The sequence below is a fragment of the Nelumbo nucifera genome, chromosome 2 (genome assembly GCF_055504915.1).
Source record: "Nelumbo nucifera cultivar China Antique chromosome 2, China Antique-T2T, whole genome shotgun sequence".
Lineage (NCBI taxonomy): Eukaryota > Viridiplantae > Streptophyta > Magnoliopsida > Proteales > Nelumbonaceae > Nelumbo > Nelumbo nucifera.
This window is the reverse complement of record NC_142650.1, coordinates 77,086,857-77,114,488: the sequence shown is the minus strand read 5'-3', so window position 1 is coordinate 77,114,488 and position 27,632 is coordinate 77,086,857. Positions and strand designations below refer to the sequence as shown.

General features: G+C 37.7%; 1 protein-coding gene across 2 annotated transcripts; it reads right to left on the bottom strand.

The window, feature by feature from the left end:
• Positions 1 to 3,730: 3,730 nt before the first annotated feature.
• LOC104590078 (mediator of RNA polymerase II transcription subunit) lies at positions 3,731 to 25,698 on the bottom strand. 2 transcript variants are annotated; one of them, XM_010248602.3, is made up of 7 exons: positions 25,320 to 25,698; positions 23,478 to 23,640; positions 16,921 to 17,395; positions 4,717 to 4,776; positions 4,553 to 4,621; positions 4,317 to 4,360; positions 3,731 to 4,268 (listed from the first exon to the last, which is right to left on the bottom strand). In XM_010248602.3, the coding sequence occupies exons 1-7, from the start codon at positions 25,597 to 25,599 to the stop codon at positions 4,226 to 4,228; spliced, it is 1,134 nt and encodes a 377-aa protein (XP_010246904.1). In that variant the 5' UTR covers positions 25,600 to 25,698; the 3' UTR covers positions 3,731 to 4,225. The 2 variants fall into 2 exon arrangements, with proteins under 2 accessions (XP_010246904.1, XP_010246903.1); XM_010248601.3 differs by having other exon boundaries at positions 3,731 to 4,245.
• Positions 25,699 to 27,632: the final 1,934 nt, after the last annotated feature.

Sequence of the window (27,632 nt, the reverse complement as noted above, 5' to 3'; positions counted from 1 at the left end):
TGGCAGAATCGGTTTGAATCGAAGAATAATTCGGGCCCAAAGTCGGAGAAATTTCGTAGCAAGCCCCATTTCACAGCTAAAGCCCATTTCGCAGAAGAGCCTTGAAGCAGCCCGAATTGTTAAAGAAGCCCAGCTCGAATTCAAGAACCAAGTGTCCCATTAGAATAGAAGTTGAATGTAATCTCAAGAATGAGAGTTTTATCAAATTTAAATTTTCAAATTGTAATCCTAGAAAGATAAGAGATTGAGATAAGAGTTAGGATAGGATAAGTTCAGATTAGACTAGGACTTTCCAGTTTTGAGGATAATCTCCTAAAGGGAGTTGGAGAACAGCCCTTTCCCCAAACCTATATAAAGGGGGGCGGACTGGCACCCAAGGCATCAAATCCTCCAAGAAGAGCTTTAGGCTTCAGAGAGAGACATCAGCAACCAAGGAGGAAGAAGTAGAGTTCGCCCCCCCTCTCATCTGGAAGCTGTGATTTCATCATGGAGTGTCTGTAAGTTTTTATTTCTGGTTGAAGGGTTAGGGAAGCTTTGATTCTTTAAACATTGTGAGATCTAATTGATTTTTATTTCAGTTCATTGTTTATGGGTATTCATATGTTTTCTGCGTTTAACTATGAGGATTATTTTTATTGATTAAGCAAGAAGGGCCCCTTGCTCATTCAATGGAAATAATCAATGGCCGATTGAACCTCCAGTTTCGTATATGATTGGTAGGTTCGATCATGGTGGCAACTAACAGAAATTGATTGCAAAAAAGTTTTCGATTTATGTTAGGAAAAGGTATGATCTGGTTTAAACGGTCCGAGCTTGTGAGATCACTGACCAGAATTAGGTCTCTCCCCTCTTAATGCTATTAGTAGATTAAAACCTAAGAGCTTGTTTAGGACTGTCTATGGATAAGGGAAACAACCAAGGAGCTTGTTTTGGTTGTCGACTAATACGAGTGGAGGCTGGCTGTTAGAGCTTGTTAATGGCTATAACCAATTTATTCGTAACCATATAAACCTATCCTTGCATCGATGATCAATGATAAGAATCAAGGCTGAACTTGTCCCTTCAACCGGAAGCTATCTACCATCGATTTGATCTCTTGCTTTTCTGTTATTTTTTGTTATTTTCCTTATTTCATCTTATTTTCCTTAACTTTACAAAGCCCCTTACTTCGTTACTTGGAAATAAATCCACCCAATCCCTGTGGAGATGACCTTGCTCATCACCATATACAAATTATTCACTTCGAGCAAGACTTTTTATCTTTGGTTGGATTCGACACCCACCAGAATCACATTCCTTGTTTTAAAAAATCTGCATTTTCAAAGATCAATCTTGAACCTAGAACCGGACCAGATCTGAAACCAAAAGGTAGGAGAGGGAGATACCTGATACGAAGAAATAGTATCCTCCAATGAAGGTGTTCACGCCCAAAGAAATATCCAAAGACTGCTCCCACTGAAGATGACATAGTGTAGGGTGGAGCAGAATCAGTAGTGTTCTTCCCAAGAACCGAACCCTTCAGCAAGGATTCGATGGAAGTTGTGAGCACGACTTCTGATCAGCCTTTCTCCAAAGACTGATATCAAGAACTATTCTTGATCGCTCCTACAAAACTGGAAATCGAACTGCCAATAGGCGGCAACTGGAGGAGAACGCAAGGAGAAGATGGCGCAGTCACACTGTTGTTGTCTTCTCTCTATGTGATCTGAGATCTGATCTTTGGGATTTTGGGATGGGGTGAATGGTTTGCCCCCTCCTCCTTTTATAGACTTAAAGTGATCAGCTCCTAATCCCATTAGGAGTTTCCTGATTCAAATACTTATTTGAATCTGGACTCTCTTTAAGTGATAAGGATAAATCCTTATCTTATCTGCAGATTAGATCAACTCTCTCCTAATCTCATTAGGAGGTTTCCAGATGCAAATTCAGATATGGACTCTCTGAGTGGATAGGGATAATTCCCTATCCTATCTGTTGATCCAATCCCAGATCCGCCCCTCTTTTTAATTAGTCTAACTAAACCAGTTTGAAATGAGCTTTAGGCCTAATAAGTCTTATGTGCTCAATGGCCTTCCAAACTACTGCCTAGTTGGGCTTCTTTGTATGGCGTGGGACCCAAACATTGATCTACACATCAGCCACATGGGTTCAGCCTAGCCTCTGTTACAAAGCTTGGCCGAATTCACTATTATGGACAGTGAACCTCTAATCCCATCATCATGGGCTCTTAACGGGCCCAACACTTATACTAAGTGGTCCCTGGGCCAAGCCACCTTATAAAAACCCAGGGACTATGGGCAGATGTAAGATTAGCCCATCAATTATTACCCTCAATGGTCTTACACTTAACCTCTCAGCTCATAATGATCAAACACTGCCCGACAAGAGAGGACCTCTCCCTCGGCTGCAAGGAACAGTGTTGCATCTCTACTCACATGGATCCCGAAAATTAAAACATTTTTACAAACATTTTGAAACCATAATACATACAAATTTCAACGATTGAAATCAGTTGCCGGCAATCTTGGTTTCCATCAGAGAGAGTGCATCCCCGATCATTACCTTTGTCCGACAAAGGGGTTTATCCTATCACTATGATCACCCACTCAGATGAATTCTCGGACTGTCCCAACATACCAAGGTTTTGACACCCTCTAAGGATCTCACTGATTGGCATATCAAAGACAGTCCAATCCGACACCTAGTGTAGTATTATAATCGAGTATAGGGGTCAGGTGTAACATTCCAGTTTTGCCCACTAATCACCAAGGTCCAGGGCAATACTGGAATTATGGTTCAGTTCAGGGTTTCATGTAAACCTACACTGCATGTACCTCGGGTCTCACCCTAACAACTGAAATAGGCCACCCCAACACTTGGCGGCACATTAGTGTCAGCCTTGGCAAAATAAATCTCCGCAAACTTATCCAACGGCTGTGAACAATCTAAACTAACACGAGTCTCATAAGTGTCCAGTTTAAGGGTATTACACAGAAACACACCACTATAACATGAATCAAATATGTACTTTATTCATTTACAATAAATGTCATAATGTACATCAATCTGATTGGAGCTAAGGACATACACTATCTAACATTTGGATTCTCGGTCCACTCTGTGGCCGTTGCTCTACTCATGGTGGCAATTCGGGCTGATGACATGGTCAGGCCAACATTCAAATTGCCTACCATGTCAAATCCAATGTGGCAGGCCAACCAAGTCGGGGTACAGCCCCATCAAAATCATAATCAGTATGCATAAAAGATGGAAGCTATTGCATTCAAAGGACTTCTTTTGCTCAAAAATTTTGCACCAACTCTTGTTGGATCATAGTAAAGTGATCCTTTGACCAATCCACACCATTGCCAATTATAGTAGTATTTCCCACAATTTACAAAACTTTAGCATCTTCACTCCCCGTACATGAAATAAGATTGCGCATGTCTTAACCGCGCATGCTTGAACTATTTCTAGAATAGAGGCATGCCTCGTTCACCAAATTTCCCAAATCCTCTACAATAGGATTAAGTTGAATGAATTTGCCTGCGGGCTTTTTTTTCAAGGAAAAAAAAATAACCTAATTCAGATCATGCTTTAAAGAGTGATCAATATGATATTTTGGTCTTGTGTTCATTTTGTTAACATCAAGTATAAATCAAATCTTTGTAAATATTTTTCCATAAGTAGACTGAAAAAGGATGTACTGTCGCCAGATGAGCCTCCGGAATGGATGAAAGAAAGCTTTGGGTTGTACTGGTTTAATGTTGAACAAAATAGTTTGTTTGCCCAGAAAAAATAATAATAATAATAAATAAATAAACCTTTCCCCAAACAAATTAGTTTGTTTGGGTTGTACTGGTTTATGTACATTGAAAAAATTCTCTACAAAATCTCCGGGCATAATCTACATTGTCAATATCTCGTGACTGGATAAAATTGAAATTTCATCGAGAGGGTCTTCTAATCTACAAACGCCAGCATTTCTTTTCGTTGTCGAATTTCCTCACAAGGCCTTGCAGGCAGACGTTGGCCAATGAAATGGTAACCACTAGACGTGACTATAATTCTTCAGAGTAGCACCCAACATGATACGCTGGGACGAGATGTGAGCTTTGGTCTTTCATTGAAAATGATGATTGGGTTACTGTGGCTTTTGTAGTAAAAGAATGTCGGTAAGGACGAATAATAGGAGGCAGAAGTAAAGTCGACTGCTTGTCTATGGTCAAAAGCCGCCCACATTTACTGCAAAACAACAATTAAAAATACTTCAAAGCAATCATAGAAATAAATTACAGGAGGACATGTTTACCTACCAGCAGGATTTTGTAAACAAAGTTTCGTAGCTGCAGATCCAATGCTGCCAAAACATAAAAAGTCAAGGACATTCCAGGAGATAAACAAAGTACTCATGCACATATACCTTACTTAGGATGACAGGGATTGGAACTGAACTAGGTCATCTCATTGTGCATCTCTGGTTTAGCTGTCTGTGACTGTTTGTGGGTGTGTGTGTGTGTGTGTGTGTGAGAGAGAGAGAGAGAGAGAGAACCAGAAGATTATATAATGCCGTATCAGTGTTGATGCCAAGAAAAAACTGCAATGCCTTGACAGCATGTTCCTGCAAGGGTGTGGTCAAAAGTGAAAAGTTGAGCTTCATATGTATTTCAGTCAGCCACTGAAACTGCAAAATTCCCTAGTCATTGTAGCTCCTACCGTGAGGTGTCTAAACACATGATACACTGAAAATCCTCTTGAATGAATGTAACTGCCTCCCTAAGAGAAAAAAGAGGTCAAATCATATATCAGTGAATTGATAGACAGCACTTCAGAAACTCTAAACGAGAGAAACAAAAATAACAAACCAAGCAACTGAAAACACAAAAGCTCCAAAACTGGAGATCACATTGTTTAACAAAGAAAGTGACAAAGCTGAGAACCTAAACATGGTCCATCAGTGCAACTAATCCATTTTATGCACATCGAACAAATCACAGATATAATGGTGAAACCCATAAAGAATATACATCAGGACACCTTCAAGATGGCAGGACCTTTATTATTGTTGTTTATTTAATTCTAGTGGCCATTATAAGATCAAAAGAGGAGAGGGAAGGAAAAGCTGGGAGGGAAATAGGGAAATTGAAGAGAGTGATACTAAGGCCATGGCCCTTATAAACTCCTTTAATTACTAATGTGAAATAGATAGAGTGGCCATTATAGATCAAAAGAGGAGAGGGAAGGAAAAGCTGGGAGGAAAATAGAGAAATTGAAGAGAGGGATACTAAGGCCATGGCCCTTATAAACTCCTTTAATTATTAATGTGAAATAGATAGAGTAAAGCACCTTGAGAAAAACCAACACTGGTGCACACTAACAATACTCCCCCTCAAGCTGGTGCAAAGAACCAAATTGCCAAGTACACATTATGAAAGTGGATGGGGCATTAGACAAGCTAAATGCCTTGACTAACCATTCCTACAACCTCTCATTAGTTTTGAAGGATGTTTTCCACTCATCTCCAAGTTTAGGTCTTATTTGGTAATACCCACTTTTCTAATCGATTATTGGGAAACACAAGGTTTTGCTTAAGTTGTTTAACATTTCATCCAACCAGGGAATTGGAAATCTGCACTTGACATTCTTTCTTTGGCACCAACAAACTTGGACTGCACATGGACTGAGGCTGGGGCAGATATGCCCTTTTTCTAGCAGCTCTTTCACTTGCCATTTCAGTTCTTGCTCTTTAGGGCCTAGACGGTAGTGTGAACAATTGGGAAGTCCATCTGGTAGTTCAGCTGCGAAAAAATATTTGATACCATCCTTCCAAAAAGTGTAGGTATTGGTCCTACCATTATGGATCACCTCTCAATCATATTATAAAAAATTTATAATATAAAACACTAACTTTTGGCTAGTTCCCTAGTTTTATATACCATTCAACATGTATATTAATTGAAAAAATAGCAATTATCTTTATTAAGAATATTAAATTTCCTTTAAAAATGTGGCAAATCATCACATCTAAAAGATGAAAAACTTCTACACATATTAATTTCATTATTTTCATAAATAATACTACTATAATAAGGATTTAATAGAGAAATTCATATCAATTAGCAACTAAAGAAGGTTAACTTTATATGATAAATATTCAAGATGGAAAGTAAATTAGAAAAAACAAGGATGGACTTTCTGTTTTATTTAATTAGAGAGAGAATAGAAAAAAAAAGAACCACTTCGTAATTCTATTCTTTCTTATTTCTTTCTTTCTTTCTTCTCTCCTCAAAACCCTTTGATCTTTTAAACTTCAATAGTAAAACATTAAAACAAAGTATAATTGATATATATATATAGCATATAATAGAATTTATTAACACATACATTAATAAGATACAGTACAAATGATATTATAAAAGGTGCCTGCCTTGTCATTTTTGTCGCCTAGGCAGGCGCTTAGTCAGCTAGGTGGGCACCTAGTTGTCTAGAAGGGCACCTAGTTGCTAAAAGTCAAGGCGTTTGGGTGAGGTGCCCAGCCAAGGGTGCTTAGTCACCTAGGCGATGCCTTGACAACTACTGAACAAGGATTAATGACTGGCTTTATTACAAGGGCTGAAGTTAGGAAGACCACACAGTTTTGATTGTGGGAGACTCAAAAACAGCTACCAGATGGCTGTAGTATAAGAAAAAAGAAGGGAGATGATACCCAGATTCATGTGATCAATGACATCAACTCTTGCAAGACAAGGGGTAAGCAGAAGTCGAATGTATTGGGAAACCATTTAAAGGGATATATAACAGTTGCTGTAAACGAAGGGAAAGCAATGTAATGGCTACTAATTATTGTAGCCTGGGGGAAATCACTGAACACATAGTATATAGATTGTTTTATTACATTGTAATAAATTTCTGAAAGATATCCATCAGAGAGAGAGGTCTAAGACATTCTGATTCAACCTACTAAGTTATGGAAGATAATAGTTCAGATATATTCATCGAAAACAGATAATAGGTTCAGATATACATTGCTTTCAAGATCATTTCCTGGTCATATAAAAGAAATTTATTGTACAATCCAAGTTCATTGAAGCTGCTTTGGGAATCTTCATAGCTTATGTTCTTTCTACCATCGGCATTGAACAAACTTTCATGATTCATCCTCAGATCCTCTAAAACTCAAGGGCATGTTTTTTCTATCTAGGGGAGAACGATGCAAAAGCTAATGAGTCAAGTCCAGGATATTCTGAATTTCCATGTGTTTTCTTGCATTTCGGAGGGTACTATCATATAATTAATTATTCGGTACTTCAGTAGCTATATTATATCATTTAAACCATTAGTATTTTTTATAGTTGCAATAGGATTTGGTTTTTCTAGTTGCATTAGAAGTTGGTTTTCCTGATTATAGTTAAGAGTTAGTTTTCCTAATTGAAATAGGAATTTGTACAAAACCAAGAATTATGTTAAACTGTAGGAGTCTTAGTTCCAAGTCAACTAGGATTTGCTTTATTCCTAGTTAGTATCTTAGTTTGCTTTTGGTGTAAAGTAGAAAAACAAGGGGGAAAGGCTGGCCAATTTCCTCATCTTTGCCTATAATTATATATAAGGTCTATATTTTTTCTGCAGAAGATAAAGTAATATTTTTCTGCTTTTAACATTTAAGTTACAGAAACTTTCCTAAAGTGACAATTCCCTCAAGAAGCTATTAGGTATTGCTTGCTAATAGTTCTTCTAGGAGTTGATTTCCAGTGAAGCCTAGGTGCTAATTCTTGGGTTACTTTGTTCCATGGGTTGCCAGCTCAACAGGAAGAAGGACTTCCACAAACAGGAGATAAAATATCAACGTTGATGGGTGCCCCTATGGGACAAAAAACTAGCAATCGGTTGCCAAAAGATCAACACAACTATTACTCCCTTATATCTTCTATTCTAAGCATCCAATAAATAACTCTGATCATAACCAAATAAATAATCATTTTTTATTGTTAAGAATAACTTTATTGATTTTTAAAAAAAGGATCACGTTAGGCAGGCCTTTCACCACCTAACACCAACGTCTTTACTTCTCATTACTGCTACCAAGTACCTTTCATTTGTTAGTCCCTAAGGCCCAAATACATTTGAGCCCTGTTTTCCCCTTGCATTGCAAGTGAGTCAGTGATGCAACTTGCTAACCTATGAAACCGCACAATTGAAATAACTCTTTCCCTTATTATTTGCTTAATTTCTGTCAGAATGTCTCTATGCTGCCATGTTCCCTGGCTTGTGTGTATCCAGCCAAGTAAATGACCATTTCAGAATCTCACCTCTCATTAAATAGAATGGAGCTTCTCTCCTTCCATATAACCCATCTCTTCTACTTGTTTGCACCTCCACATAGTCTCTAACCTTTTTGTAGGTATAGAAAGAAAACTGCTCTCAAAGAGCTTCACAATGTCTGATGGGAAAACCAGAAAAGGAAACTGCTGCATGAAGTCCTTAAATGTTGGCAAGCTTTTTTTTTTGGAAAATGTTAGCAAGCTTTCAAGGAAATTCAGGTCCATTAAGGGGCCAGGTCATTTAGAAATTGCAACATCATAAGACACAATTCATAAGTCTATACAACCTTGCACATATATCACTTAACCTTTCAATCCCCAACCACTTGTCTTCTCAAAATCTAGTTCTTGAATCATTTCCAACATCGTAAGACAATTCATAAAGGCTGAATGAAAATTCATTATCCATTTCCAAAAACACACCCCATGAGTTAACTTCACCTCTTTTAAATCCCATCCAAAATTCACCAGCCCATATTTGCATGCAATGACCCTCCATAATGCCTCCTTTTCACAACCAAACCTCCACAACCACTTCCTCAGTAGTGCACCATTAAATAACCTCACCCTTCTAATCCCCAAGCCATCTTTTTTATCCCTACAAACGTCCCATTTCACCAAGTGGGACTTCTTTCCTTGGCCCTAACACTCCATAGAAAGTCCCTCTGCACCTCCATTTGAAAAATCCTGTTTGAAAGTGTACCAACCAATCTTGCAGAATTTCATTGTAAAACAATTCAGTCCTAGTAACTTACCTCCCTCCATATGGAAAATGGCATCCATTATTTCTTCCTCTAAAAATGACTTTTCTAAACCAGCAGCTTCTTCATCAGATCTATTAAAGTCCAAGCCATTCAGCCTTGGCCTTCTATTCCACCATTCTTCGTAGAGGCTTGAATAGAAATCCATAATGGCTCCCTTGATTCGACACTCATCCCCCAGCACCTCCTCATTTACTTTTAATCATGGTTCAAAGTATCGATACACCTTTGCGTATCGGCAGAGGTGTAATAGGTACTTTAAACTATACACCCTTTATTTTTTTTAGTTATTTTTTCAAATTTCAGTTTTAAACATATATATATATATATAATTTTATAAAAATGGGTTCCCAAAAACACCTGTAAACAGGTGTATCAGGTACCCAAAGATACGATACGATATGCCTGATACAGTGTGTATCGTATCGATACGTTGAACCTTGCTTTCAATGTCATAATACTGTTCACCCACCTCCTAGCATTGGCCATTTTGTGAATGCAGGCAGTATTATTATCACCTTTCAACCAGAGACTCCAGGACTGCTGCAATGCTGCCTCCATTTCACCTATTAATGAATTGAGAGCTTGTCAAAATTCATCTTGGCCTGCACCCCAGATTTAAAAATAGAGAACATCTCAGATTTATCATTCATTAAACATAACCAAGCCATCCGAGAAAGTCATCAACAAAGGTAACAGTATTTAAATACCAAAAAAGACATAACTGAACATGGGTCTCAAACATCAGAATCACCTAACATAAATAGACTAGACACAAAACTAATGACACAAGGTGGAAAAGATGCCCAGTGATGTTTACTCAACTGGCAAACATCACACTCTAACACAACACAAACTTCAATAAAGATAATACTCTGTAGACTCTATAAGGATGCCCAAATGGTAATGCAACCAAAGTACTAATTCACTAGAGGATGAGTATATAGCTATATTGCCACCATCAAGAAAATATGAACCACCAGACTTGCATCCACCAATCTGCCTCTTGGTCTTCAAGTCTAAAATACACAATGAGAAGGATAAAAGGTCACACTACAATTAAGGGACTTGGTTAATCTACTCACAGACATTAAGCTAAAAGGAAACTGAGGAATAAATAAAATCCTCTCACTTGACGAGATAAAGAGAAAAAATGAGGGGACTTTCCTTCCTGCAACAAGATGTTAAGAAGAGATGGTAATCAAAGCAAAGAAGATGATAATGGAATAAAGAAAAAGAAATCATTTTCCTGATTGGAGAAGCAACACTACGGTTGAAAGGCTTCATCAATGGGGCACTCTACTCTGTTAAGAACATTGGTTGGGAGAGCTATCCAGAGCTATCAAGAAGAAGATATCAAGTGGAGCTGGACTGCTGGAGCATAATCGGAAAGGCTGGTTTGTGAAATACTCAGAGTTCTTTGGCAACAACAAAAGACAACTGATTTGTATCCCAGAAGGAAAGCAAGGTCTGGGCTAGAAGACAGTTGTAGAGAAGATGCAAGAATTTCCGTTGAAGAAAGAAAATGATAATCTTAAGTTGCGAGACCCTGGAGGCAAAGCAAATAAAGATTAATCATGAGAAGTCTAAAGAGGAGTCAAGTGAAGCAAATAATAGTGGAGGAGATGCAGAATATAACTTGCAAGAAGAGACAAAAGAATTTGCTGGTGGTAAGTTCAAGTTACAAAAGTTAATTCTGGAAAATGGCAAAGGAGAATGGGGAAAAAGACAGATTCTAAGGGTGGGGAAGGAGGTGACCGACTGGGGAGTTATTCTGGATTCGATTATGCCCAAACTCAGTTAGTTTTGGAGTTTCTTTCCCTTTGACGAGAGGAGATCTGTTCTGGAAATAGGGGACAAAGATGTAGACTTTACTACAGTGGAAACTGAGATGGAATTGGTTTTGGTAGAGAATTGGTCATTATCTTGCAACAGAAGGAGGTAACTGATGGAGCCTTCACGATTAAATTGGTAGGCCTACCCTTTACATTGTGGAAGGAGTCTTCTCTTGACAGAATCATAAGAATTATGGGAAGTGTCCTAGCGATCAATACAGCTAAATAGCTAATTTTTGTTCTGTGAGGGTTAGAATCACTGGATTGAAACCTGAAACAGTTCCCCGTTCAATCGACATCTCTGACAGGTTGCGGACCAATGTGTGGTTGGTGGCGGAAGTTGAAATGTCACTGTGGAGAGAAGGTTGAGATGTTGAAGAAGATGATGGGCTGGCAGGGTGATGCTTATGTAGTGGAAGGAGAGAGGATAGAGGAAAAGAAGTGTGAGAAATTTTTAACATGGAAGATGACAATCAAAAGCCAGGGGTCAAATCAAGGATCTCCTTGGTAAGGAAAATTTTTCAAATAAATTTGAACCTAAAATGAAGGGAACGGGTAACACCTCTTTGCTAAGGTTCTTAGAAAAGGGACCGCATCAGATCCCACATGGGGCCCAGTCCATTGAAGGCCAACAAGAGACCTCATAAGGGTGAAGTAACATCTGAACTAATTAGGAGAAATTTGGACCAGGCTATGGACTTGCTTGAAATTCCAATGAGTTGGAAGCTTATCAGTTTATGGATCATGTGACAATTTTAGTTGTCACATGAGGCGCGACCTGTTGGGCTCAACTAGTAATGGTAAAACTGGTCCATCATTGTCCCAAGTTGATGCCTATGAGAGAACAGCTTCAAACTCTGGATTGAAGACATCATAGCAGTGGGTTCCAAAGCTGGAGGCTATGCATAAAACTTCAACTGAAGCCATGAGTGATTGCCCCAATCCCAGGTACATCAGGATTGACCGGAGGATCTTGATGTTGATGATGGCTGGGTGGACTGTAGTCAGTCGGACAAAGAAGAATCTGATTCAGAGATGGGGTCATTGGTTGATAGTGTGGGAGATGAGGAGTTATGGTAGAGAAACCTGAAGACTACCTCAGCACAGGCATATTCTTTGCCGAAGAGGGGAATGTGTTGAAGGATGCCTCATCTTCATGTTCAGCGGAAAACAATAGAGGATGTAATATATTCATCAAAAAAAATAGAGGATGTAATATATTCATAAAAAAAAAATAGAGGATGTAATATGGTTACATATAAGGAGGCAGTTGGGGTAGGAAACCAAACCCCAAACAAGGGGGAACCAAACCAAATTTTCATTCTAGGCAGGGTGTCCGTAAGGAGATAGTGAAGGATCAACTGAGGCTGAGCAGGGAGATTCCAGTTAGGGATAAGCAACAGAACAATGGGAGTGCTCAGAGGGTTAAAACAACCACAGGAGGCTTCCCAGATGAAACTCCAAGTGCGGAAATTTGTGAGCTCCAAACACTTGAACAAGAAAAAACAAGTCCATCTAATTTGTTGCGCCTATCCCTTTCCTGAAACTATGTATAACCTTTGTTCTGGAAATTTTATTGAATTTTGGGAACACGTTTAGTTGTGCAATTCACTCTTAAAGGAATAATTCCCCTTACTATATGCCCTTTCCTAACTGCAGAGATGAGACCACTTTAACATTTATGACTTACTCTAGAGAAAAAGACCTAATTGATGCATATTCCCTCACTGGTGCTCTCTTTGTAAGGCTAATGATGAGACTTTCTATCACTTATTAATCTCCTGCCCCTTTGTTTCCTCAATTTGGGAATGGTTTTATTCTTTGTTTGGGAAGCAAACCCCTGCCAAATGTACAAAGCTTGTTTACCTCTACCTTTGTTAGTTGACCGAAGAAGAGGAGAAGAATTTTATGAAGGTGTACAAGAGCGGCTGTTTGTTGGACAATTTGGTAAGAGAGAAATCAGAGAGTTTTCTCAGAAAAGGAGAGAAGTAGGGTTGCTTTAATTGAAGCTATTACTATCAGAGTGGTTCATTGGGTGAAATCCTTGAAACTTTTTGAGTACATTCCTATGACTTGATGAGAAAACGGAAGGAAATGGCTGACTCAGCCCCCCTCAGGGATGTCATTGGGCATCTTGGTCCCCACCAATTGGGTGATTCATATAGCTGAACTTTGTGGAAGTAGTGATGGAAATCCACACCCTTCAGGCATTGGACGAGTGTCAAAAATGATGAAGGAAGGATCATTGCTCTTTATTCAAGCCTAATTGGAGAGGGTGATCCTCTGACCACTGAAATAATGGATGCAATGGAAGGAGTACAAAAGGCTAAGGAAATGCATATTTACAAACTGATTATTGAAGGGGATTGGATTCAAAGTTAGTAAGAGGTTGGCTACAAAAAGGAGGAGGATGCACTTATCAAAAAAAAAAAGGAGGGTGCTAATTGGTGGGACTACATTAATGAAAAAAGGAGGTTCAAGTGGCTATCACAAGGAATGGAAGTTAATCTACAATGAGTGAAAAGAGATGCTAATTCTTTCATTGATGCATCGGCTAAACAAGGGGTGGAAAGGAATCAACTATTTTGGGCTTTGTAGTAAACATGTGTAAGGGAGAGCTAAGAAGGTTTATCTCTCCCTTTTTTGCTCCTTGTATCTCTTTCTTTTAATTTAATGAGCCTGATTCAGTTATTGATCAAAAAGAAACCTGAGGAACAAATAAAATAGATGATAAAGATTGTTGAGAACTAGGAGTAGATGATAAAGATAACTGAGAAATAATGGGCAACATAAAGATAAAGTCAGAGACTGGAAACAACCATCAAGTCAGAGACTGGAGTTGATTTTTGATGGTAGCTTGCTAGGCAACCCAAGCCTGGCAGGAATTGGGGAATTCATTAGAGATACAACAGGTGCTATCAAGGCATTGTCTTCAGGCCCCATTGGAGTTCTTGATTCTATTAAAGCTGGAATAATGGCCTTGCTACAAGATTTAAGGGATGGGCAAGAAAGTTGGACTCTAACAATTGGAGGTGGAAAGGGATTCTAAAGTAGTTATCTCATGGTTAAGCAGCAACATCCCAGGAGTTTTAGACTTATAGGTAGACAGTAAGGGAAATTGAGTCATTCTCCAAGGATGTGGCAGCTACATTTAGGTGGATCAGGATAGAAAGTATAATGGCAGACTCTTTAGCCAAGCAAGGGGTTCACAGGGAACAATTCTTTTGCACTAAATTGTATTGGGATGTACTGGAAAATGATATGGGTGAGTGGGGTACTTTCCGTCCTGTTGTATTTTCTCATTTTATCATTTTAATTTCATGAAATTTAGGTTGCTTATCAAAAACAAAAGGAATTGCTACTCCTACACCAGAGACAGAGGAAACAGTACCATTGGCCAGGGTGACATGTTGAAAAGACTTTAAATAGGGATAAATTGTTAAAAGGAAGAATAGGTACCTATCATATGGTTTGTAGCTCTCCCAAGTCAATGACCGATGGAGTACTAGTAGAAAAAGAGCAGGATGAGACAATACCTGAAAGTTTGGGCAATAGTAGTCGTGGAAGAAGAGGCATGAGGTGTAATTCCTCTCACAATCTGGTGGTGCTCACATGGTTAATGACTACACAGCTATACAAGTGGACTTCTACCATAGTCAACAGTCTGCCCCTCAGACCCACAACAAAAGCATGTCCAAACTCCATGTAAATCTCTATAATACCCAATTGTATGTCCCTCGAGTCCATAGTGAATACAATATCTACCATGACCACAACCACCTCCAACCTTAGATCAACCTCCTGTAGAGCCACATCCACATCCTCCATGTGAACTACTACTACAACCACCAGGTCCACCACATCCTATATATCCACTAACTTCCAAGCTAAACAGTTAACAACAGGTGTAGTCTGTGACTTCAGAAGTCTAGCTTTTCAGAGTCATGAGAAAACTTCTTCCATGGATAGAAAGTCAAGACTACCCAAATTTGTGATTTCACTGATTCGTACTCAGGCTTAATTCTAGATTAAAAAAAATGGCAACATAGAAATAATCCCTTCAATTGCTTCCCAAATACATTCTCCTAACTTGATCTCAAATGTGCTTAGAAGTATCCAAGAAAATTAAGCTGATACTAACATTAGGCTTGATGAATTCCACAACCAGATCTTTATTTGATCATTCTCTTGCAGCCAATCAGAGTAAGAAGGCCTAACAGATTTAGGTTTCTTTTCATTAGGTACTTAAGTTTCCCCTTTGTAGTCAATAACACCTCAACGGATATAGCCCACATAACAGATGTCGTCTGAATGGGTAAAAAATCAGGAGATACCACAACAGCAGATTTAGACCCCATGTCAGTCATAATTAATTAAATAAATTCTAAATCTGGTAAACCTCACTTTAACACAATCAGCCAGTCATTAAAAAAAATGAAACTAGACTTTCAGCATCAATAAACAACTGCTCACCTTTTATTACACAAAATCACACCATGGAAACTCCATAGTATGCACCATCTTCACTGATTTCAATCATAGCAATCACAAAGCCCTCAAGGATTGCCTTGATAGAGGATCTCACATCACACATCACTCAAAGCACATAGAGCGATGGTAGAACCATCATAAATCACCTAGACAGCAATCAACATTGTTCTGATCCTCTATCCTCTATAGAAAAGAAAAGAAATAATGGAGAAGAGAGAAATCAGATAAGAGAAAGAGAAAAAAGAGAGGAACAGAAGGTAAGCAAGCCTGCTCTGATACCATGAAAGCCTTTGTACCTGTTCTCAACTGAGAGAAATGGTGAATAAGGAAGAAGACCTATTGCAGACTGGGAATAAGAGAAACAACCACCCCCCTCTTTGGGTGAGTCGTTGAATTAATCGTCTCACCTAGAAGGCGGTTGGGTACTTATATTACTCAATAAAATATATCAATTACAAGAATCCCTGCTTAGTATCAGGACTGGGTATGTCCTTAATAAAAGAATGAAAATGACTAAACTACCCTGCTGTCCTAAACAGACGATAACACAAAAACAGCCCAATAACAGAACATAATAAATCCTAAGAACCTAAAGAAACTCCTTAACAATGAGAAAGCATAGACTCACAAACACATCTATGGAAAAGTATATACTATTAATATAATTTATATTTTTTTTCAATTTTAACATTATATTACTCAATTAAATATATCAATTACAAGAATCCCTATTTAGTATCAGGACTGGGTATGTCCTTAATAAAAGAATGAAAATGACTAAACTACCCTTCTGTCCTAAACAGACGATAACACAAAAACAGCCCAATAACAGAACATTATAAATCCTAAGAACCTAAAGAAACTCCTTAACAATGAGAAAACATTGACTCACAAACACATCTATGGAAAAGTATATACTATTAATATAATTCATATTTTTTTTCAATTTTAACATTATATACTTACAAAAAATGTTGCCTTTGTTACCAAGTATCATTTGATCTGAAAAATGGATCTATTTTGTAGATTAGCTGTTCATATATGCCAAATAAGCTAGGAAAATAAAAAGGAAATGGTATGTAGAAGTGCTCCCAAGAAAACATTAAGTGTCAGCCTCAGGTAAAATGTCCGACATGACGTGGTATCCACTGAGGAGAGTCCATGCAACCCTAATATGTATACATGTGAGTGTATAGAGAGAGGGAGAGAGAGAAAGTAAAGCATATGCAATGATCAAACATATGATAGCTTAGAGACAGCAATAACAAGCACATACTTGAGACAGCATGGCATAAAACAATGAGCACACTATAGACAACCTATAAATAGGAATCCAGAAACAAGGATAACTTGATAAATAATTTCCTGTTTTAACAAGGTTTAGGGTATTAGTGCACTGCACTTGAAAATAATTTCCTGCAACTTGTTCTTCAAGTTTTCAGTAAGTAAACAGGGGAGTAAAATACTTAACCTAACATTGAAAACCAGCTCATGATATATTGTTAACAAGATTACCTCATCTGGAGAAAAGAATGCTACTGCATCAGGTTCTATAGACCCAGCTGGATGCAGTGATATTATAGCTCTAAAAACAGAAGGCACCAACAACTCAACAGCAGCAATCTGATCTGCTGACACAGGCCCCAGTGACCCTGTTCTTAGTCTATTTGATGTCTGGAAATTATTTTCTTTTGATGACTCTATGAAGTTCTCATTTGTTGAAGACGACAATGCAGAGGCCCTTTTTAGCCAATCCAGGTGTTGGTAAGTAAAAATCCTCATGTTAGGTGCTTCTTTTTCCACTCGCAGTAGAACTTCAGGTAATGTTTTTTCTTCACTAGGCTCTTCTTTATGAGTCAAGGTTGATGCTTGGGAACTGCAATGTTTCTTTGAAACTCCAGATTCCACACCAGAAGTTTGGCCAGATGATTCATCTTCAAGGTGGGGAAAAAATCGTCTCCTCTGATCAGTGAACGCTTTAAGAGCTAACCTGCAACATTAAAAAGTATTGGACAGGAGGTTCTCAGATACTGGGTATATGCATGATGTGCAAGAAGCAGGAGCCAAAGTATTGCATATCCCTAACCAAACAAAATAGGAGACTTATGAAGCTAACAAACTTTGGGAGTTTGGCTAAACAAGAAGCTCCAACAGGTTAACAAATTTTTGACATATCTGGAACTAATACTTCAAGCCTGGCACGGGCCCAGCCCAGACAGCAAATAAAGAAAAGTTTAAATTTTAGTTAATAATTATAATAAATGTTAAATTACCCAAACATAATACTTGGGTTTGGACACGGGGTTCTTTTTGCTTCAATTTTCGCTTAACAAAGACCATGCATTGCACAGGTCCCAGCTAGAAATCCACACACACTAAAACAAGAGAGGGTGTGTTTTCCTTCCTTTTTTTTGAACTTTGGACTTTTTTTATTCCATGTCATATTACAGAAACAACCAATCTTGAGTGAGTCCCACCAATTGTTGGCATTCCAACAGTTTGTATGCCAAGAGTTATATAATCCTCCCATTAAGGAGGACGGGGGGGAGAGAAAGAGAAAGAGAGAACTTTATTCTCATTCAAATTCCATTTTTTGTTTCATATTTAAATTCCATTTAATTGGTTAGTTGTCGTAAATTATAATTTAAAATCCAATGACTAAAATTAATAGAGTTAATAAAAAAGTATTTTAGCAAGCTTTTATCCAACAATTATTAAGAAATTAATAAAAAATAATAGCTCATAAATTAAAAATTAAAATACATTTGAATTCCATTTAAAAATAACTAATAATAGAAAAATTAAAATTAACAATAAAAAGTAAATAATTATTAAAAGTAATAAAAACAAACCATTTGCATTCCATAGAAAAATAATAGTGGCTCAATTGGAAATGTCAATAAGGCCTTCCTTCTCCTTAGCGATGATCATTTATGACCTAGACCAGCCCGGCTAGACTTGCAAATTTCTGGGCCAGGCCCAAGCCCAGGCTAAACAACCCCTAAGTTTGACCCAATAGTTATATACATATATGGTAAAAAAACAACACAAAAGATTGGGTTACCACAAGTACTAGTCTTGGACAATGGGAAGCAGTTCGACAACATCAGATTCTAAGATTGGTGAACGGAGATGGGAATACACCAGAGGTTCACCTCAATAAACCAACCCCAAACCAACGGTTTAGCTGAGGTGACCAACCGCATCATTCTCCAAGGGCTAAAGACCCAACTCAACAGAGCGAAAGAGAGGTGGGCAAAACTCCCTAGTGTACTTTGGGCCTATCGGACCACAAGTAGAATGGCCACTGGGAAGACACCCTTCAACCTCACCTGTGGCACTAAAGTTGTTATCCTTGCCGAGATCGAGGTGCCCACTTTGCGAATGGAGACCTACGATGAAAAGTAGAACAACAACGAGCTCAAAACTTAAACCTAATGGAGTTAGTACAGGAGCAAGCACAAGTCCGCACAGTCGCCTAACAACAGCAAGTAGCTCATTGTTACAATGCACATGTCTAAAGAAGGAATTTCAGAGTTGATGACCTCGTGCTCAAAAAGATCATTGTACCTGAGGTAGGTTCAGGAAAACACGACCCAAACTGGGAAGGCCCATACAAGGTGGTAAAGGTGTTGGGATCTAGGACCTACCAACTCGAGACTCTAGATGGCTGTGCTATACCTCGCACTTGGCATACCATGAATCTAAAATTATATTATCAATAATGTAGTTGGTTGATTATTAACGGAATCACGAGTTGTCCTTTCAACACTTATATTTTTACCACATTTGTATGCCTCAACTCAGCTCGAGTGATTGGCTGTGACCGAACACCAAGATGGAGCCATCTCATAACCCAACTCGTAACTGAGTTGAGATAACTCCTCGGTTCAATTTGACATGAAGAACTGGGAATAACTCGAGCGACCTGTTGTCAGCTCAGAATAAAGGAAAAAAGCGGTTAGGGCCAATTCCAACTCGACTGGCGTAGAAATAAATGGGAAAACGGGTAAGTCCAAAAACTCAGATCATCCACACAACATTAACAAAAAAAGGCTCTTTGTTTCATTAAGGGCGACTAAGTACAAAAAAAAAGAGAAACCAAACTACAACAAGTCGAGCGTGAAAGCTCAGACAATTTAATATTGTACAAGGGCCAAGAAAAGAGGCCAACAGACTCATGCATCACTGGGGGGCATGTTGGTGGTGGCCTACTCGGTGATCGTGGCCACCTCATCACCACCCCCTAGTTCCTTCCTCTCCCCCTTCCTCCTCACTCTCCTGGTCAATGCTGGCAAAGAGCTCCTAGGGAACATTATCTATCTTCAATTGACCAACGGGCAAGTCAAGGAACAAGCTTGCCGCAAAGAGCTTGCACAACCTGAAACCCTTCTCTAGGTAAGGTACAACATAATCAACCCACTCGTCCACATACTCCTGGGATGCCTTAAAAGCCCTAATAGCCTCCTTCCGAGCTTCAACCAATAGCTTGCATTGAATTCTCAACTCCTCGGCCCTCACTCTCTCCAGCTCAGCCTTCATCTCCTCGACCTGGGCCTGCAACTCTAGCACCTTCGCTTCAGAATCTTAGACATTCTAGGACAGCTCTACCACCATCAACTAAGGCTCGGAAGGATCTAAGACGAGCTAGTTATATGGCCGCTCAAAGATCATGGTGATGCCCTAACCCCTGGCAATCAAAGGAGGTCGAGTTGGCGAGCTCTTCCTCCTCCATCTAGACAGCCCTGTCCATTTCCCTAAAGTCACTATGTTTTGGAGAGCCCGACATGGAACCCCAAACTAAAGAAAAGACGAGAACTCGGGAAGGGAAAAACTCACCTAGGATAGGAGAGAAAAGAAGACTGAAGGAAGACCGACCCGACGACCTACGACTTGGGAAGCTTCTAAGGACCAAGCTTCGACCTCTAGAGCAAGACCCCTTCAAGTGAGTAAGTGTGAAATGGACCCCCCTTCTCCTCACTATTTATAGGCGGGGATGGTAGGTCTCCAACGGCTATCGCCCTTCATCCAATGGCTAAAATTCATGACGGTTGGGCTTCCCGAAAACCAAAACCAGTTGAGCACGTTTTTTAAGTCCGCTTCAAGTTAATAAATGGCATTAAGTTTGCGCGTAGAGAGGACTCGACCTGTCAGAGCGAACCGAAGCGACACTTTGCTCGCATACAGATCAACGGATTTTGAAGGAAAACCTCACGATGGAGAGTTTGACAAGAATCGACTTTCTAGGGTACTTCCTTTACCCGAGTAGAACCACCTCGACCTCGGAAGTGGGGGGCAAGTGATGGGGGTAGAAGTGTCCTCTAGTAATGCTAGAATTTTTAAGGAAAAGGAAAGAAGGAAGAATGCTTTAATGGAAACTGTTCTGATCAGAGTAGCTTATAGGCTTAAATCCTTGGAAGCTTTCTCACATGTATCCTTTGATGATATCTTTAGAAACTAGAAGGAGGCTGTGGATTCAACTTCTAATAAGCAAGTTATCAGTCTTGTTTGGTCACCACCAGAAAGAGGGTTTATCAAACTAAATTTTGATGGAAGTAGTTTGGGCAATCAAGGTCTGTCTAGAATTGGAGAAGTCTTCAGGGATGAGGAAGGTAAGGTTATTGATTTATTTTCAGGCCCAGCTGGTGAGGGAGACTCTTTAAGGGCAGAAGTAATGGCTCTGATGGAAGGGGCACAAAGGACCAGAGCTATGAACTTGAGGAAGTTAATTATACAAGGAACTCCGAACTGGTTATGACATGGCTGCAGAAAGAGGAAGCTAGGATATGGAGATACAATATTGAGAAGAAGAAATTTCAATGGATCACTAAAAATATGGATCTAAGGCTACAATGAGTAAAAAACAACTGCTAACTCTATGGCTGATGCACTAGCCAAACAAGGGGTGGGGAGAAATCATTTATTTTGGGCATAGCTATAATTTTTGTCGTACCTTTAAGGCTAAGAGAGCTTATTTCTCACTGTCTTCTTTGTGTTGTACTCATACTCTTTTAACTTTAATGAAAAAGTTACAATTATTGATAAAAAAACAATTTAAGCATAAACTTTAAAGCTTTTTATTTCTTTCCCAATTGTATTACTCTAATTCTATGAGACGCTTTTTATCAAGCCCTTTGAGGCAAACCCAAGTAAGTTCATGCTAAGGTCTTAAATTCTTAATTCCTACTTGAAAAAAAAATGGTTTTATAATTTAGTTTTAGTTCCTTATCTTTTAAAATATGTCTTGTATTAGGAAAAATGAAATGAACAATATATTGGCAAAAAAGAGGGGTTTTGATGCAGGATCTTTGTGATTCAGCATTATTCTTGCAACCAACTTGCGTCTAAGCGTGTAGAACAAACAAAGAACGAATAGAGAAAGAAGAAAAGAGAAGAGAAGAGATGGAAATAAGATGAAAACCCTAGGCAATTACACACCTAAGGGTGAGGTGTGAGGGCAATCACACCCCTAACTTGGCAACTACACCAAATTCTGTAGATAAATTTTCTTTGTTCATCAGCAAAAACTATCCTCCAAATGAGCCTCAAGCTTAATAAGAAGCTTCCAAAGGAAGAAAGTTGCCCCTCAAGTTAGCTTGCCCAACATGTCACTCACAAAAAGAAGCTAGATTAAACTAAACCTACTCTAAACAATTACAAATATAAAGCCAAACAAAGGGAAATTACTAGACTAAACATAAGCCCCCCCCCCCTAAACATGCAAAATTACAAAAATACCTTTGCTGTCTAGAAATGTAAGAAAGCCAAATAAGTCCTGTCCATAGCAAGCTCAACCACACAAAGAGCATTTTAAGGTGGAATGAAGACTCTAGGGTCTTCCCAAGTTGATCCACTACTAACCCAGCTCCCATGTGGGCCCCATGTCTTCGCAATGATGCCAAATGAACATAAAAGCAACTTTGGTTCTCTTTTGATATGCCTTAAGTTGATCCCCATCAGGTTCTCACAGGTACACGCTTGTGTCACAGCGCAAGGAGCACCAGGCGCATGCCTTTCTAAAGTCACACAAGCCTTGAAATGCACCTTGCTTGTGCGCCTAAGGTTCACCTTTCAATAACTGATTAGGTTGTGTTTGGTAAGAGTGTAAATGTTGAAGTGAAGTGAATTTGCAAGCAGTTCATTTTTGCACTCAAAATTTGTCAATGTATAAAAGGTAGATCCCAGCCTCGGAATTCGTGTTTGTACCCATCACAACCAAATGCAGTTGGTAAAAATACAAAAAAAAATATCAATGCAAAACCAAACCAAGTTAACATTTTCATAAACCAAACATATTTGCATTTGCACTCTTACCAAATACAGCCTTAATAAATCAAATCATCACAGACCAAATGTTCCATACAAAATTATAAGATGTTAAATCCCTGATTATTCCAATGATGGCACACTAACTTCAGAGGCACACTAAACATGGTAAACCATCTCCTCCACTTGTATGTTTCAGGAAATTGTATACAAGTTTTTTACCTTTGATGCATTCCAACAAATAATAAGAGGTAGTATAATTAAGTAGATTTGTTTTTCTAAGCAAGGATTATTTGGAACTAGCTAAAACAAAATTAAAAAGAAAAATTGAAATTACTCATTCTTTGTAAGAACTTTGGGATCTAAAAATGAAACAAGATTATCCTAAATAAATACCACACAGAAAAATTTAGGAGAAAAGATAGAGCAATTATCCAGTGAGTATAAGAACAGATAAAGTAAGGAGAAAAGATGCATATGAATTGTTTCCCATTTGATACATTCCAATACATAACAGAAGGTAGTACAATTAGTACAGTTTTTCCTCTAAACATTGAGTATTTAGAACTAGTTAACATAAAATTAGAAGAAGAAAAAAAAAACTGTAAGAACTTCAGAATCACAAAATGGAACTAAGGTTATCCTAAATAAATACCACACAGATAAATTAAGGGAGATCAGCCAGCTAGTAATAAGAACGGATAAATTAAGGAGCAAAGATAGAGAAATTTTCCAGCTAGCATAAGATATTTACAAGTTAGACAGATCTGCTACCATTATGCATTTTAGTGAACAGAATCTTCTACCTGGTTCTGTCAACAGCTGATGCACCAGCCTGACCAGCAAGTTGACGTTTCCAAGCATATGCAACAACAGCACCATCCGGACAAACAAGGGGCATATGTAAACCCCAAGAGTTATTTCGTGATCGAAGAGAATTCAGAACCCCAGACTCTTCCAGTTGTCTTCCTAACAATTGGAGAATCCCATTGTTTAATGATCTCAAATTAATTTAAAAAAAAAATGCCTTAGGGGGGGCATTTGATAACAGCTAAAGTGGCTGAACTGAAAAACTTATTAATTTGTATTTTAGTGAATAAATTTTTAAGGAGGTTGTGGGATCCTTAACGACTGGAGCTGAAGTTGAGTAGATAACCTTTGAATATTTATTATTTACTTATTTTATCCACTAAAAGACAAAACAATGTCTTTTAGTTCAGCAACTTCAGCTGTTATCAAATGGCCTCTTACTGTTACACATCAATAGAATAAAGAACAAAAATGCTACAAATTCATAGACTAAACAATAGCAATTCTTCAAAAAGCTTCACATAGTTAAGAGTGTAATAAACAACAAAAATGAACTTCAACTTCATCTAATCTTTGTTGGGGTTGTGTCTTATTTTTCAACCGCTGGATTAGTTTTTAATCTAATGGTTGAGTGTGATCCATCCTTAGGTTAAGGTGGATTTTGCAAATAAAAGGTTTCTTTTGCATGTAAGGTTTAGGAGAAAGAAAGAAGTTTGCTCTTTTCCTTGTTGAAAAAAGAGGTTGAGAGAATGAGGGTGCTCTGGTGTAAGAGTGGGTTTTTCTTCTTCAAGTTGGGAGAGGAAAGGGAGAATGGGTATACAAGGGCTAAGGATTGGTTTGGGTTGCAAGCCACAAGGTTCTTGTACTGTTTCTCTTTTTTTTTTGATAAATACTGTTTCTCATTTTCACTCATAACGAAAAATGGTTTACACCTCTCCCGTGGACGTAGGTGGTTAAGGCCGAACCACATAAATCCTTTGTGTTCTTTGTAGTACTTGTTTTTATTTGTCTTTGATTGGATTTCATTATTTTTGTTGCTATTGGGTTTTCTTGATTGCTATTTCATTTCAAATACTTTGTAGTTTTATCCCATGGATGGTTGTTGTGAGCCCCAACAATCTTGCCATCATCACTGAATTTCAAGACCTAAAAACAAGAATATGGAGATAGTTTCCATTATGGCAGCTAAAATAAATAGTCTAATAAAAAGGCTAAAAATTCATAGAAAACATTTCTTTTCCTTTAAAAGATAACTTTAAAAGAAGACAAGAAAAAAAAATCAGCAATAGGATAGGGGCTTAATGAGCACTGATAGCATAAAATAGTCTGACAATGGCTAATCAAGATATATTTATCCGTAGAAAAATGCCTAAACAGGACATACTGTCCACAATATGACCACTGGATTCAAAGAACAGAGAAAAGAAAATAACAGATACAATTACTAACTTCAACTCTATGGTGAGGCTGAACCAGAAGTGGATAGACTCTTTTTATGGTCAATAGTTCAATGGTTTGTCTTGTACTGGCTCAGGTCGCAATTTATAACTTTTGAAACAACCCAGCTTGCAAGGAATAGCTTACTAGCCTCCTATGTTTCATCCTTACTACAAACATCGATAACTCCATGGCATTTCTTCTAAGGAGAAATATATACAAATTCTTCAACTAATACTCAGCTCTAGGTTTATATATCACCAACTGAAGTTAAAAAAAAAAAAAAAGAAGAAAGAAAAAGGAATAAAAAGCAAACTAAGTCGACAGTAGAACTGTAGAACCCTAGCCTGGGAAATAAAATTAAACAAGAACATAGGGGATCAATTGCTAAGTGTTGTTACCGACTGCTCGAAGATCCTGAAGGTGCTGGCGCATTGTAGCCTCTTCGTTGACAATCAAATGCAAAGGCTTGTTGGATTGATGAGGTTGTGCAGCGATAAAGAGAGCTTCAAGTAGGCGATCAGCGCCCAGTCTGACATCAGCAATGAGACGAGCCGCTTGCCCTAACCTCTCCATCGCCAGAGCCACCTGCTTCGGAGGCGCCTCCGCCGTGGTTTCACAAGATTCCAGTTGGTCTGGCTGTGTAGCAGACGCCACCGGCGCCTGAGGTTGCTGCTGCATTTCTTTTCCTCGCTAGTTGCACTTTCCGGTGAGATCGCGTTCTACCCACTCCCGTTTTTTAGTTCGAATCAACTGGTCCACGTCTCTTAGGTCTGTCAAGTCTCAATGGTCACTGGGTTGGGCCGTTGGGGTCTGGTCGTCTGGACTGGATCTGGGTATACCCGCTTCCGACCCGATAAGAAAATACACAAACAGACAAACAGGGTGTATCCGAGCCGAACCGACCTGCCTATCTATTCGAGCTCGGTTCGCCAAAAGAATGTTAGGCTTGAACTCGAATTGTAGGGACTTGAATTCGAATCCGGCTGGGCTCTAAAGTTCATAGTTCAAGTTTGACTCGGTCTAGTTCGGTTATGAGCCAAATTTCCTTTAAAAAATAAAAATTATACATAAATTTTTTTATTTTACATACAAAAATTGTTTATTACCATACATATAAAAAATAAATATACTATATATAATATTATTATAAATATAAAAATAAAAAATATATATTTTACATACAAAAAATAAGAATTATAATTTTACAAAAAATAAGAATTATAAAAATTATTTATTATCATATATAAAAAATAAAAATATTATATATATATAATATTTTGAATATATATGTATGTATGAATTTAGCTCAAGCTCAGCTCGAAGCTCAATTTAAACCAAGCCAAATCAAACTATTCATGAGCCGAACTCAAATAATTCATGAAAAGCTTGATTCGTTTTTACCCCTACTGTCACACCCCTTGCAGTTGTACAAGATTTCCTTTGTGTCTAACAATTCTAAATAACAAACCATGTTTTTTCCTTTCTCCCATCTCTCTCTACTTTATTTATATAGCTTCAAGATTTCCATTGTGTCTTACAATTCTAATTCTAGATTATATTAATCATGTCCCTCCCTCTCCAAATCTTATCTCTCTCTACTTTATTTATTTATTTATTTATTTTATGTGAAAACATATTATCGGTGTAGGATGATTTGGACCGAAGTCCATTTTAGTGCTATGTACTTTGCTCTTGCCCAAATGAAAATATCTAAGATATGTATTCTTTGTTCTAATTTCCTGTGTTCTTAGCGCTACTTGTAATTAAGCATGTGCATTGCACGTATGAATTTTTTTCCATATTAATTACTTGAATTTTAGATATATCATAGTTAAGATATAAATTGAAAATTAATAAAAATAACAATATGATTAAAAAGAAACTTAAATACTTGTACTAAATGCTTACGTGAAGAAATTTTAAATAATAATAATAATAATATATTATTATTGTTATTATTATTATTATTGTTATTGTTATTATTATTGTTGTTATTATTATTATTATTATTATTATTATTATTGTTATTGTTATTATTGTTATTATTGTTATTATTGTTATTATTATTAGTATTATTATTATTATTATTATTATTATTTAATTATGGCATTATTTATTAACGCATTTGACCCCAAATGGTTGAATTGCTTACCCACCACCGAGAAGGAAGAAAATGATTTTGTTTTCAAATTATTTTTCAAAATATTTATTTTTATATTATTAAAATTAATGTTGTAGATTTAATTAATAGAATTTAATGATGAGAAAAGTATATCTTAAATATATGATTTAATAAGAGAATATACCTTAGATATGAGATTTAATGAGAGATAATAGGAAAATAGTTTTACTTCCAATTGGTTTTAAATTGTACATTCCATTTCCATCATTGATAAATAAATTTCTTATTTATCATCAATGTTTTCAAGTTGTTGTTGACTTTGCTGATTGAACTATTCAAACCGTCACTTGGCTTTGATCTTAAGTTTGGTTCTGTTGAAACATTCCCCCTTTCAGTTAAAAACCATCTAACCCGAGTGGTTCAAACAATGCCACGTTCGACCTAGTGCAAGTTGCACACTTAATTATGTGCAAACTTTTGGAAGCCATAACTTTGCACTTTGATGTCTGGTCGGGGTTATCTTTCTTTTTTGAGTAAATTTTCAAGATCTATACGTTCCAAGGGCCTTAGGTACCTTGCCTTATGGTGT

What these genes read in the sequence shown, in the direction of transcription:
- LOC104590078 (XM_010248601.3), bottom strand. Translation starts at nt 25,599, where the DNA reads ATGCAGCAGCAACCTCAGGCGCCGGTGGCGTCTGCTACACAGCCAGAC. An exon ending in ATGTGTTTAGACACCTCACG is followed by an intron (nt 4,622 to 4,716) that starts GTAGGAGCTACA and finishes ACACCCTTGCAG; the next exon opens with GAACATGCTGTCAAGGCATT. An exon ending in TTGTTTACAAAATCCTGCTG is followed by an intron (nt 4,246 to 4,316) that starts GTAGGTAAACAT and finishes GTTGTTTTGCAG; the next exon opens with TAAATGTGGGCGGCTTTTGA.